Source organism: Acaromyces ingoldii (genome assembly GCF_003144295.1).
Source record: "Acaromyces ingoldii strain MCA 4198 unplaced genomic scaffold FA10scaffold_2, whole genome shotgun sequence".
NCBI classification, from domain to species: Eukaryota; Fungi; Basidiomycota; class Exobasidiomycetes; order Exobasidiales; family Cryptobasidiaceae; genus Acaromyces; species Acaromyces ingoldii.
In genome coordinates this window covers 1586516-1598405 of record NW_020290248.1, presented here as the reverse complement: position 1 = coordinate 1598405, position 11890 = coordinate 1586516, and the positions used below count along the sequence as shown (strand labels likewise).

Here is an 11890-nt window from a genome sequence, read left to right as displayed (position 1 = left end):
GGCTTTTGCTCGCCCAGCCATCTCCAGGACTCATCCACTCAGCAAGACACCAGCGGAGCGGAACACACCATGCAGACGGTCTCAAAGTTCATATTTGGGCCTACCCAAGAGGGTGAGTGACTGTTCTTGCCTGCTTCTTGCTCCCCTTCCAAGCTGCTTCACAGACTGACGCGGTACGAAAACACGCGCACACACAGAGCGGGTCAAGGCGGTGCAGTCCAAGCTTCGATCTGAGCAACGAGCATTGGATCGCGAGATGCGGAGCATCGACGGCGCCGCCGCCAAGGCCAAATCAGAGGTCAAGCGGCTGGCAAAGAAGGGCGATGTCAAGAATGCAAGGATCCTCGCGCGAGAAGTGGTGCGGTCCAACAAGCAAAAGAACCGCTTGGCGCTGAGCAAGGCGCGCTTGAACAGCATCCACATGCAGCTGCAGCATCAAATGGGTGAGAGTCCGATTCGGACTTTTGGGATACACAACAAGAGAAGGCTGGAACTGACACACTACGGACTGTGTCGGGACAAAAGCAATGTACAAGGTGACGGGGAGCATGCAAAAGTCGACTGAGATCATGAAGCTGTCAAATCAGCTCGTCAAGCTGCCCCAGGTTAGCAAGGTCATGCGCGAGATGAGCCAGGAGATGATGAAGGCCGGCATCATGGAGGAGCTCCTGGACGATACGCTCGATTCTGGCGTGCTGGGCGAAGACGACGAAGAGCTAGAGACTGAAGCTGAAGGAGAGGTCGACAAGGTCCTCTTCCAGCTCACAGATGGGAAACTGGGGCAGGCCCAAGACGCAGATGCACTGCCAGAACTCAAGGGGCCAGAGCCAGTTGTCGCCGAGCAGGAAGACAGTACAAAGGAGCAGGAGGACATGCAGAGGATGCAGGACGCCCTCGATGGCCTCCTTCGGGGTTAATACGCTTGCCGTGATCTCTTGTACAGTACTCCAACATATTCCCAACTTCAGATACAGGCAGACTCAATTGCAAAGGACATTGTCGTCATCAACGTCAGGGTAATCGTGTTTACGAACGGAAAATACAGACTGGTAATTGAATAGGAACCCTACTTCAGACCGGCTCATAGGCTCCCCGCCCTGACCCTTGGCCTGAGACGGTGCGGTAGACATGTCTGCCCATGTCTTGTGCGATGTACGGTGCCTCTCTCCAAAAGTCTTTGTTTGGCAGCTCGATGACGCCGTATTCGTTCTGTCGTACAGCTCGTCAGCACCTACTATCCAGTGTATCTCCCGCAGACACTCACATAATTCCGCCAGAGCCCAATGGCAAGGTATGCTGCACCTCCAACGAAGACGCTGTGTGCATGCCGGCGCAAGGTCAATTAAATGATCGCAGAACGAAACCAGTGTCCGACCTGCTCACAGGAAAAAGAACCAGGAGAAGAAGGAAGACAAGACTCCACCACCTGAAGAGCTTCCAGACCCGTCTCCTCCCCTACCCGTATTCCCGCCAGAAGCGCCTTTTCGGCCTCCCATGCTCACGGCGCATGCATGCGGTGTCGCCCAGGTGATTTTGAGCAGCCCGTCCTCTCTGTCATACTTGTCAAACTCTGGCTTTGCGTCCTAGAGGCCGAAAGAGCGGTCAGGTCTCTGCAGTAAAAAGGCAACAGGGCAGCATCACGTACCGGTGCCTTTGTACGGTCACACAAAAGCTGAACCTGCGTCCTCTGCCTCTTTTCGCCATACATCAGTCCTTTCATATCGAGCGACAACGCCTCTGTGTCGATGATCGCCAGGCTTATGGTCAGCGCTTCTTGATGAACGTCTGGTGGCATACACCCTACTCACTCTCACTGCCCTCAAGCGACCGGCCGAGATCGGTGCTCCACTTGAATGCATCCGCATCGTCGCCTTCGGCCGCGGCGGTAGAGATGACCTGCGTGACTCTGTCCGGCTGACCCTTTTTCTCATTGATGACCTTCATGCACACCCTTGCTCCCTTGGGACACTGCTCGTCGTCTGGTACCGCCTCATGGGGCAGGAGGTCACACAGATTCATACTGATCTGCGTCGTCGTCATTGTCGGTGGGGTGTCCTCACTCGACTTGATGTCTACAGGAAAGGGGAGCTTCGACAGGTCGCTAGCCACCGAAGAAAGCTTAGTCAGCCCACCAGTCCGTTCCTGTGCCACCGCAAAGGGCACAATCTTGCTCACAAGGTGTAATGTCCAGCTTGGACGTTCTTGCAATCCGCATTGACCTGCGCCATGCTCAAGTTCCCATCATCGGCACCGCGCCCGGCGCTCGCCGCAAACACCACGAAGCTGGCCGCCAGCAACCCTGATCTCTGGAACCGTCTCATCGCCTATGGCTCGTTATCGCTGGTGGCTAGTCCGATCGACCGATTGAATGACCGGTGCGTCTGTGATATCGATAGGGTCCCCTACTGGACTGGACTGGGGTCTCCCATCGATCTCTCCACGTGATTTTCGCACAACAGTTGGTCGGCCCAATTTGTGGAGCTACGTTTGCCTAAGCTCACTTTCTTCGCTCCTTTGACGACCCTTTAACCCGCGAGAATCGACAAGGAAACAATGGCGAGCACAGTCAAGTTTCCCGATGTAGAGGAGCGGACGTTGCTGAATGCCGAAGGATCAACGATCGAGTCAGGCCGCAGCAAATTCTTTCGAAAGATGAGGGAGCAGCCCCTCGTGCCCATCGGTCAGTACTGATCTCTCCTTGTCCTCTTGTTGTTTCAGTCAGGTGGATCGGACCCTAGACGAGAGCTGACCGAGAAATGAATCACGCAGGGTCATTGGCGACGTGCGGAGCCCTGGTGGCCGCATCTTACTACCTCCGAGCGGGGGACCGCAACCAATTTCAGCGCGCACTGCGATGGCGTGTAGGCCTGCAGGGTCTCACCGTCGTCGCCGCCTGCGCAGGGACATTCTACTATGGGAGCGGCGCCGCGGCGGCCCCACCAACAGCACCAGAAGGAGGGGCAGGAGCAAAGAAGGTGACTTCATTGCAGCAGCAAGCGAGTGCTGCGATTGCTACGGTGCCCGGCAGGCCGGCTACGAATCACCAAGCGTCAAGGGCCGAGGAGAGGAGAAGAGAGGAGAGACAGCAGCTCGCAGAGCGGCTCAGGGAGGCCGAGAGCAAGCAGGAGGCCGCAGAGAAAAGAAGGGCTGAGGAGGCGCTGCTCAGACCAGCTGGGTCAGAGTCGGGCGCGAGGACGAGGCCGATCATTGGGAGAGACGGACGCGATAGATCCGCGCCAGCCGCCTCGGTCTGATAACTGTACCTAGGTAGAAAGCACATCACACCACTACTCCAGCATTAATCTCATCAAAGCAAGCAAAGAGAGAGGAAAAACGAGAACCCAATGCTACACAGACCACAGCGCTACAGCATCTTCCTGGAACATACCCGGTGGATTTTTGTCATGGGTCGCGAGAGGAAAAAAGGCACACAAATTTTACTTTCCCTGGGCGGCGCCCTTCTTGAGATCCCCGTCCTTTTCGATGCTGCCAGGCTGCTTCCGCTGCAGCGCCATCTGCTTCTTCTTCGTGATGCTGCGTGCAAAGAGACGTGAGATGCTCTCCCTGCGCTCTCACAAGGAATGAGTCATGCAGGTACTCACGTGTTGAAGATGGTCGAGAGGATGAAGCGGACAAATGCAAAGTAGGGCTCTGAAGAGAAAGGGAGGATACATCAGTGAGCGAGCAAATTGTCGAGACGCTGTGCACGGAGGGAAGACAACCTACCCCAAAGCTGAGGAGGGAGGAACTTCTGGGCGACACCGATCGAGATGGGCGACGTGACCCAGGTGACACGCATCAGGAACCAGAAGCTGGCCTTGACGGCCGCTGCGATGCGATCGTAGGACCGGGCGCCGTTGATGTAGGCCATCGAGATGAGGTAGACGAGGTTGCCGACGACGGACACAGTCAGGTTCGACGTGATAATCTGCTGGATCCGGTCCTTGGGCGTCGTCTTGCCCGCAAATGCCCTCTGGAGGATGCCTGAGAGTCTTTCCTTGATCAGCAAGGTCGAAATAGAACGGAATCATAGAAGGGCTACCCACCCGTCATGACGTGGCCCAAGGGAGCACTGATGGCGAACCCATAGACGAACATCTTGAGAGCCCTCTCGTTGATGCCGACGGCCTCAAAGGCCGACAGGAACGCCTGGACAGGGTCGCCCTGCTGTCTCCTCTTTTCCTCGGGAGTCAGCTTCTTGCTGGCGGGCGCAACGCCTGCGAACTTGCCCGCGAGGACCTCGGCGAGGGCGGCGAGGACGCCGCTGGTCAGCATCTTGGTCCGCAGCGGGTTCGTCGACAGCGCCGAGATGTAGTTTGACAGGAGTTGCTGGCCGACGCTGGACATGGTGATGCAGTTGTCAGAGGGGAGAAGGAAGAGAAGATTGATGTGTACAGCAGGAAATCCGTTGCGAGAAGTGAAAAGGGAAGAGAGAGACGCGGCACAACCACTGGAGGGTCTTCGACGACGCTGTGGGGGTAGACTGACCGACTACTGGAATTTGGCTTATCCGTGCGAGCAATTAGAATTAAAGATGCATTCTCGGCCGTCTTTTCCTGTTCGGCCCACGAGGAGCCGGTGGTCGTGGCATAGCTTGTCAGGCCTGGCTGGGTCAGTCCGGTGGACCAGGAAAGAGGGGCATGGACCGTCTATATGGCTGCTGTAGGCGCACTCCCAGCGACAGCCCATTCCCTCATCATGTGCCTCCTTTGGCCGCTGGCCGCTACTCTGGAAATTTCATTCTGGGCACCCTCAACCGACGATCTTTTCCTTTTTTTCTTCATTCACACAGGCCCGCGATGGAGATATGAGCACGAAGTCGTCGATCTAGACGGAGAAGATACGTAAAGTGGTAGAGCAACAGCCTTTGGCAGCTTGCAGCCATCGAAACGTGCGCGATGATCGGTATCGGTAAAGTGGACCAGCGATTGTCAAAAAAAGGCCCGCACAGGCCACGTGAAATGGGCTGGCCAAAGTGATGGCGCGAGTTGAACCCACTCCCCCCTCTCTTCTCTCGTGCATTTCTTCGCATCCTGCTCTTCTCGTGTCTCGGAGGAAAGTACCAGCTGAAGAAGTGTCCCCATGCCGCGACTGGACACAGGCCCACAAGGGTCGAGCGGTGGCGGTGCTCCGACAGTGACGTCTTCGCTCAAGTCACTGCTCTCGCTCCACCCCGAGCGACCGCGCCGCGAGACCCTCAAGGCCCTCCTCCTTCGCTCCGTTCGTCTTCGCGTCGCTCCTTTTGGCGCTGCAGGGAGACGGCAGCGGCGATCGGGTGCAGGAGGAGGCCCCAGAGATGACGGCCAAGAAGACCTCGAGGAGCGTCTGGATGGCGTGCGACGGGGCCAACTGCCACTGCGAGTCCGGCCAGCATTTATTGTTCTCAATGTCATCTGCCTCCTTGGCCTGGCCTTCCTGGGGTGAGCAAGCGAGCGGTGCATTCCATTAGAGATCTCTAGCTGACTCGCGAGGCAACAGCTTCCACCCGAGAGGGCAAGACTACGTACCCATCAACGACAAGCTGCTCCATTTCATCTGCTTCCTCTTGGCCACGGGGCTCTTCTACTTCATTTGGGACGTCGACGAGGTGAGCCTCTCTCTGTTCTTCCGCCTAGCCCCCTTACCAAACTCTGACACTGGTGCATGCAGCCGGCCAGAAGAGTGTGGATCTGGCGCCACATGGCGCTCCTGCTGACGTGGATCGTCTGCTTCGCTGCCGGAGGCCTGGGCTCCGAGATTGTCCAGTCGCTTCTGCCTTACAAGACTTTCCAGTGGCTCGACGTCCTGGCCAACTTTGCAGGGTCCGCCCTTGGGCTCTTCTTCAGCTACCATGCTGAGAAGCGGTACCGGACCCGACGCGAAATCGAGAGGCTCTACGAGCCGCTGGACCAGGAGGTATACGGCGATGACGAGGACGATGGAGAGGACGACGATGGCCTCGGTCGTGGAAGTGGCGCCTTCAGAGATGCAGGCGATGGCGAGCGCGATCCCTGGTCTGCGGCCGACGAGGCTGGCTTCGGTGCGATTGGAGGCAGGGCAAGCGGCAAGAAGAAGGGAGGACCAGACGAGCGACGGGTCAGATTCGGCGAGGACCAGGTCTGGGAGAGCAGTGAACAAACCAGCAGCAGCCAGGAGCAGGGACAGTGGGAAGGCACTCCGTCTGCGTCGTCAGGAGAAGAGGCGGCAAAGGTGCACAAGCAGGATCTCTTTTCCATCGATGACGATGATGATGACGACGGTGGCGGGGATGTCTGGAAGGATGCCAAGTAGAGCCCAGTCTAATCTCAAGGATCATCACTCTGGGCGCAGGAATGTAAATGATGTCTTTCACGCTGTGACTGTGTGCGTGTGTACATCGCAGTTGCCGACTATGGTACAGGTGTTGGGACCGCCTCTTGTATGCGCGCGAGCCTAGCCAAAGATCTCGGGCACCTTTTGCTGGATCTCGACGAGCTTCTGGACCATGTCGAGATCTGCACAGTTTATGTATTGTTGGATAGTCAGCCACAGACGAGTGCGAGAAGGGAGACTGACTGACCCAAGTTGTTGCCCAAGTCGATGCAGGTAAATTCGGTGATGTACTCGCCATCAGCAGACACCCTCCCAATCACCTCTACGTAGCCCGAGCCGCTGAGGTTGGTGTCCTGGCTCATGCGCACCTCGACGTGGCCTGAGTCCGACGTCTGGAGCACAAAGTCCCTGCCCGAGACCTTTCGATTCGGAAAGTCGTGATGAGTCAAGAGGAATACCACAATTGGAGGGGCCCAGCAAGGCCAGCACTCACCTTCTGAAGTTTTCCTACGACGCGCACTGTCTGGCCCGTGTGGCTCGACATCATGTCGGAATTGATGAGCGGAGTAGCGGGTGTCTGGTCAGTCATGGTGCTGTGTCTCTGCTTCGCGTTGCGCGAGGAAAGCGTCGAAAGAAAGAAGGCGTCAAAGGAGATCCTGCACTGCTGAGCACACGTCGACGAGAAGAGGATGAAGCGCGAAAGATGAATGTGTTGCGTTTCCTCACTTTCTCCAGACGCGTCGTTCTTCCTCGTCATTTATTTCCACGGGCCTCGCTCGTCCCTTCGCTGGTGAGTGTTCCTCAGAGCATTGCTGGTTCGCCCGTGGTGTCCAGCTGTACATATGACGGAATTCTCGGATTCTCAGTGTTCAATAGTTTGGCGATCCGGGCAGCCATCTGAGCCATGTTGATCTCTCTCCTTTCCCATAATATCAGCTAGTGAGAGCTGCCAGAAGAAGAGTTGCCAAGCCAACAAGCCACGCGAGCGGACCTAGCAGTCGAGCAGCTCTCTCAATAAATAGCGAACCTCCATCTGGACGAGGGGGAAAAAGGCAGTGCGCTCGGAGCGCCAGTTTCGCGATCGCTCCCCCTCTTTGTCTCTTCCAGAAGTGCTTCAGCAGCATCGACCGCCAAGCGCTAGCGCATTGCAAGAGGACATCGGCCAGCTTCTTCGTTCGTCTGCCTCCTCTTGCTCCCACTTTGACTCTGGTCTTTCGTCTCGCTGGAAGAGATAGGAGACAGGGGGCTATCGCGACAGCGCGCGGAAGGAGGGGTACCGATGCATCATCCTTCAATGGCACCTATCGGAGGAGCCGGCGGTGGAGTGGTTTCGCCCCCACCTTCCCTTGCTGCAGCGCCCGGAGCAGCGATGCAGAGGCAGCAGTATGCGCAACCACAAGCACCCCCGAGGGGGTTAGCGCAGCCTCAGCCTCCAGCGCCGGCCCCGCAGCAGGCCTATCAGGGCACTCTCCCGCCTGGAACGAGGGTCCACGTTGGCGCGATCACGGTCACTGTCAAACGCTACCTGAGCCAGGGTGAGCAGTCGCCGTATGAGGGCGAGATGATCATTACATGCTGATAAAGTCTTTTCCCCTTGCTCTTCAGGCGGCTTTGCTCACGTATACCTCGTGACGACGGAGCAGCCGATTCCCATGCCCGTTTCGTCCACTTCGGCTCCCTCATCGACCTCGTCGAGTACCAGGGGTGAGACTACGCACGTTCTCAAGCGCATGGCTGTGCCGGACAAGGAGACGCTGGCACTCGTCCGCAGCGAGGTTGAGATTCATGTGCGTCGGACTTGTCTTCGTGTCACTAGCATTGAATGCTGACGCTCTGTCTCCAGCGCTCGCTACGTAATCATCCCAACATCATCTCATTCATCGAGGCTTCGGCGACCAATCTGCAGGGCAGCGGGTATGAGGTCTTCATCCTTATGGAGTTTGCCGCTGGTGGGGGCATCATCGACCTTATGAATGCACGGCTGCGGACGAGGCTGTCGGAACGAGAGGTTCTCAAGATCTTTGGCGACGTGGCCAGCGGTCTCAGTGTCATGCACCACATGGATCCTCCCTTGATGCATCGCGATCTCAAGGTCGAAAACATCCTCCTGGCACCTCCACCAAAGGAGAATCCGGCGGCGGGGCCGACGTACAAGCTGTGCGACTTTGGCAGCTCCACCCCCATTCTCTCGAGACGCGCCCCACGGTCTCTGGAAGAGGTCAAGCGACTGGAGGCCGACCTCAACAGGCACACGACGCTTCAGTACCGCGCCCCGGAGATGGTCGACGTCTACCAGAGACGGGTCATTGACGAAAAGGCAGACATCTGGGCCATGGGCGTGCTTCTATACAAGCTTTGCTACTACACGACGCCGTTTGAGGAGAATGGCGGTGGGCCTCTCGCCATCCTCAATGTCCAATATCGCTTTCCACCCATGCCCCCCTATTCGCAAAAGCTCAAGAATCTCATTGGTGAGCGGGCTTTTTTTCGGCAGAGAGAGCGAGCCCTTGACGATCTGACCACACTTGCGCGCCCCCATACAGCCTCGATGCTTCAAGAGCAATCTTCGGCAAGACCGACGATTGACCAGCTCATCATTTCAGTCCACCAGATTCTCGGCACCAAGCCTCCAGCCTCGGCAGTGCACTATGCTCAGCTGGCAACAAGCGGCAAGCAGATGCAAGCGTTGCCATCGGTCGTCTCGTCATCGAGCCACTTGACTGGATCGGCAGCGGCTGATGCTGCCGCACTGGCAATGGCGCAACAGAGGCAGCAAGCCGACCGAGCAGGTGCTGACGGCGTCGACAAGGACCTCATTGCCAAAGGCCCTTCGGCAGCCGAGAGAAAGAGAGCAGAGGAGGAGGAGCTCAGGAAGAGGAGCGAAGGCATCACGCCGATGAGGAGAGGAAGACCGACGCGGGCGAACCAAACGGCGTCGTCCACAACTGCTTCGACTAGTACCCCTTTCTCAGCTGCCACTGGGAGCCATTCTGCGGGCCAGACGAGATCCAACAAAGAAAACGCCACGCCAGGGAGCGCCGAGATGGGCTTCTCGGATTCCTTTGCCCCGGCGCCTGCCACAAAGGCGGCCTCGCCCCCACCTTCGAAGCTTGCTCTCTCATCGGCACCTGGGCCACCATCGAGACCTTCATCGTCGACGTCCGACGTGAGGCAACGAGAAACACCCTTGAACCACTCGCCCGCGCTACCAGGCTTTCGGACCCCGTCGCACGATGCTGCCCGAATATCGCCCTTGCCTACTGCTTCAGCGGCACCATTGGTGTCGAAAGGTCAAGATGACGAAGCATCTTCGCGATTTCCCAGTGTGGAGGAGCTCGATGCCAGGTATGCGTCGCCACCTCCCAAGTCGTCGGTGCCACCAACGAGACGTTGGAAGGAAGAAGAAAACGAGCGAGATCAGCGGACATCACAGGCTATCCCTAGGTCGAAGACGACATCTAACGTCACCATCCCTGGCCTATCGAACCGACAGAGCCTCTCTGCCATCGCTGGCAAGTTTGGTGGGACCATCGGATCGCCAGTCACCTCCCCACCGACATCTTCAGCAACGGCCATTCCTTCAGCAAACCACCAGGCGTCATTTGACAAGCCGAGCGGATCGGTCATGAAGCGCTGGAATCACGAGTCGTCAGCCTCCATTGCCACTGCACCCAGCACCTCTGATAGACGCTCTTCCTACCTCTCGGCCACCAGCACCTCTTCATCGAAGAAGCTTCCACCGGCACCAGAGATGGAAAGGCGGGCGCCTGCGCTCCCGCAACGACAGCCAAAGCCTAAAGATTGGCTTACTGGCGACGAAAGCGTGGAAGACAAGCCGAAAGGTGACCATGACACTTACAAAAGCCCTGCCCGCTATGGTAGCCAATCTGTTGGAGTTGAGAAGGTGCAGGATCTTCGTGACGCGAGTGAGTCAAGTGGCGACGAAGAGGAAGGGCCAGAGGACCTCGACAAGCCTGCGGCTCGGGAGAGGGTGACGCCGACGCATGTTGCGGGAAACATCGTTTCACAACGACTCCAAGCGCGCAAGGACAGCGCACCAACGCTTCCTGCGCCATCGAAGAAGCCGACGCTGCCGCCAGGCAAGATCAGGCCTCCCGCTTGGATCGAGGCGGAGCCAAGGAGCAGCGCAGTACCCAAGGAAGAGACGGAGGAGAGAGAGAAGATGACGAGTGATGCAGAGATGGACAAGATGGCCCAGGAAGCTGAGAAGGCTCTCGAGAAGTTCATTGGAGCGGGTGCAAGCACCGACGATGGACCATCGCCCGTCTCAGGTGATGTGACGACGGCCAAAGTCAGCGCACCGGCTCCTTCATGGGACGAAGACGATGAGGAGATGCAATTCATTGCACCACCCGCGCTACAGGGCAATGATGCTGAAGTATCGAATCTTGTCGAGCTCGGGACGCCGGTTCATAAAGCCCCTCCGGTCAAGACATACGTCGAGGCTTCTACGTCGCCCATGCCTTCGCCCGTCTCACGCGGTCCGGAGGAGCAGAAACCGTTGTCAAAGGAAGCGCCTGCCAAGCCTCCAGTCGTGGCCCCCAAGCCCACGCGCAAGAGCACAGCTCGCGAAGTGGCCGAGATCATGTCCAAGTACGAAGGCTTGACTACCGAGGATCCATCCTTGTCTTCGCCCTCGCAACCCGAGTCCGACAAGCTCATTTCCTCGCCTTCTATGGCAGCTAGTGTGAATGGCCCGAAGCCTGATGAGCAACCTGCTTTCGACAAGGTGCCGGAAGCCGGGCCAAAGCAACAAAGGAAAGATTCTTTGTCCAGCACTTACAACGGCAGCGTTCCTCCAAAGCCAAGCAGCAGCAAGCCCTCGAGCTGGCAAGCTGCTACAAAACCTTCTGGCGCCGGGCAATTTGCTCATCTGAAGCCCTGGGAGAGGGAGGCGGCTGAGAAGGCGCAGGTCGAAAAGTACGGCTCGCTCCGGGACCAGGATGAAGACGAAGGTGACGGGGAGCCCTCTTCTGCCCGCATTTCGCGCAAGGGAGAAGCTCAAGAGCGGTTTACGGGCGTATCGAACCTCATCTCCCAGTGGCAGGCCAACGCACAAAAGGGTGCACCGGGATGGGGGACCATCGGAAGTCCTACCACTAAGAGTTTCGGAACGAAAGAAAGGAAGAAGTCTCAAGATGATTCTGGCGCCATCGATTTGGGGAGGAGCAGGACAAATGCGTCTTCTTCGACGATGGGCCCGACCAGAGGAAGTCGTCTGGCAGGAAGAGATGTCTAGGCCTGACTTCACCGAGAATCTGTGCTGCCACTCTTGTCCCTCTCTTTGAAACGCATACTACAAATAGACGCATCAAAGTCCCATTCTCTCCGTGTCTGCTCGCCATCATTGTCTCCGCCAACACCAAGACCGTACTTCAATTACAATATCTCCATTCTTGAAATGTGAGCTAAATTTTGTATTCGACTGCGGACGCGTTCTTCTAACGGTTCTTGAGATGGGCGGGCCTGGATCTCAGCCTGCTCCGGGACCGAAGAGGCAGCACCAAGCTGGGCGTCAGGACAATAGCTGGTGATGTGTCCACTCAATTGATTGAACAAAACATGAACAGCAGGCATA

At 57.4% G+C, this 11890-nt stretch overlaps 8 protein-coding genes across 8 annotated transcripts; 5 read left to right on the top strand and 3 right to left on the bottom strand.

The window, feature by feature from the left end:
• Positions 1–16: 16 nt before the first annotated feature.
• On the top strand, positions 17–1052 carry FA10DRAFT_265546 (hypothetical protein). The gene is made up of 3 exons (XM_025521109.1): positions 17–112; positions 198–443; positions 526–1052. Exons 1-3 carry the CDS (start codon positions 70–72, stop codon positions 915–917), a joined length of 681 nt encoding a protein of 226 aa, XP_025378899.1. The 5' UTR covers positions 17–69; the 3' UTR covers positions 918–1052.
• On the bottom strand, positions 980–2391 carry FA10DRAFT_265544 (hypothetical protein). Its single transcript, XM_025521108.1, has 6 exons — positions 2176–2391; positions 1809–2101; positions 1646–1737; positions 1384–1583; positions 1265–1316; positions 980–1209 (listed from the first exon to the last, which is right to left on the bottom strand). The coding sequence occupies exons 1-6, from the start codon at positions 2319–2321 to the stop codon at positions 1072–1074; spliced, it is 921 nt and encodes a 306-aa protein (XP_025378898.1). The 5' UTR covers positions 2322–2391; the 3' UTR covers positions 980–1071.
• Positions 2392–2539: 148 nt separating this feature from the next.
• Positions 2540–3428, top strand: FA10DRAFT_265543 (hypothetical protein). The gene is made up of 2 exons (XM_025521107.1): positions 2540–2680; positions 2770–3428. Exons 1-2 carry the CDS (start codon positions 2554–2556, stop codon positions 3252–3254), a joined length of 612 nt encoding a protein of 203 aa, XP_025378897.1. The 5' UTR covers positions 2540–2553; the 3' UTR covers positions 3255–3428.
• Positions 3429–3437: 9 nt separating this feature from the next.
• On the bottom strand, positions 3438–4384 carry FA10DRAFT_300287 (hypothetical protein; the record flags this gene model as incomplete). The annotated part of the gene is made up of 4 exons (XM_025524820.1): positions 4047–4384; positions 3727–3984; positions 3603–3651; positions 3438–3534 (listed from the first exon to the last, which is right to left on the bottom strand). Exons 1-4 carry the CDS (start codon positions 4345–4347, stop codon positions 3438–3440), a joined length of 705 nt encoding a protein of 234 aa, XP_025378896.1. The 5' UTR covers positions 4348–4384.
• A 184-nt stretch (positions 4385–4568) lies between these two features.
• FA10DRAFT_73110 (hypothetical protein) lies at positions 4569–4949 on the top strand. The gene has a single exon (XM_025525666.1). The coding sequence runs from the start codon at positions 4654–4656 to the stop codon at positions 4846–4848; it is 195 nt and encodes a 64-aa protein (XP_025378895.1). The 5' UTR covers positions 4569–4653; the 3' UTR covers positions 4849–4949.
• Positions 4772–6369, top strand: FA10DRAFT_265542 (hypothetical protein). Its single transcript, XM_025521106.1, has 3 exons — positions 4772–5420; positions 5479–5587; positions 5650–6369. Exons 1-3 carry the CDS (start codon positions 5083–5085, stop codon positions 6268–6270), a joined length of 1068 nt encoding a protein of 355 aa, XP_025378894.1. The 5' UTR covers positions 4772–5082; the 3' UTR covers positions 6271–6369.
• FA10DRAFT_265541 (replication factor A protein 3) lies at positions 6333–6994 on the bottom strand. Its single transcript, XM_025521105.1, has 3 exons — positions 6785–6994; positions 6539–6710; positions 6333–6473 (listed from the first exon to the last, which is right to left on the bottom strand). The coding sequence occupies exons 1-3, from the start codon at positions 6878–6880 to the stop codon at positions 6412–6414; spliced, it is 330 nt and encodes a 109-aa protein (XP_025378893.1). The 5' UTR covers positions 6881–6994; the 3' UTR covers positions 6333–6411.
• Positions 6995–7342: 348 nt separating this feature from the next.
• Positions 7343–11869, top strand: FA10DRAFT_239216 (hypothetical protein). Its single transcript, XM_025519174.1, has 4 exons — positions 7343–7826; positions 7897–8078; positions 8135–8762; positions 8835–11869. The coding sequence occupies exons 1-4, from the start codon at positions 7571–7573 to the stop codon at positions 11549–11551; spliced, it is 3783 nt and encodes a 1260-aa protein (XP_025378892.1). The 5' UTR covers positions 7343–7570; the 3' UTR covers positions 11552–11869.
• The last annotated feature ends 21 nt before the right edge of the window (positions 11870–11890 follow it).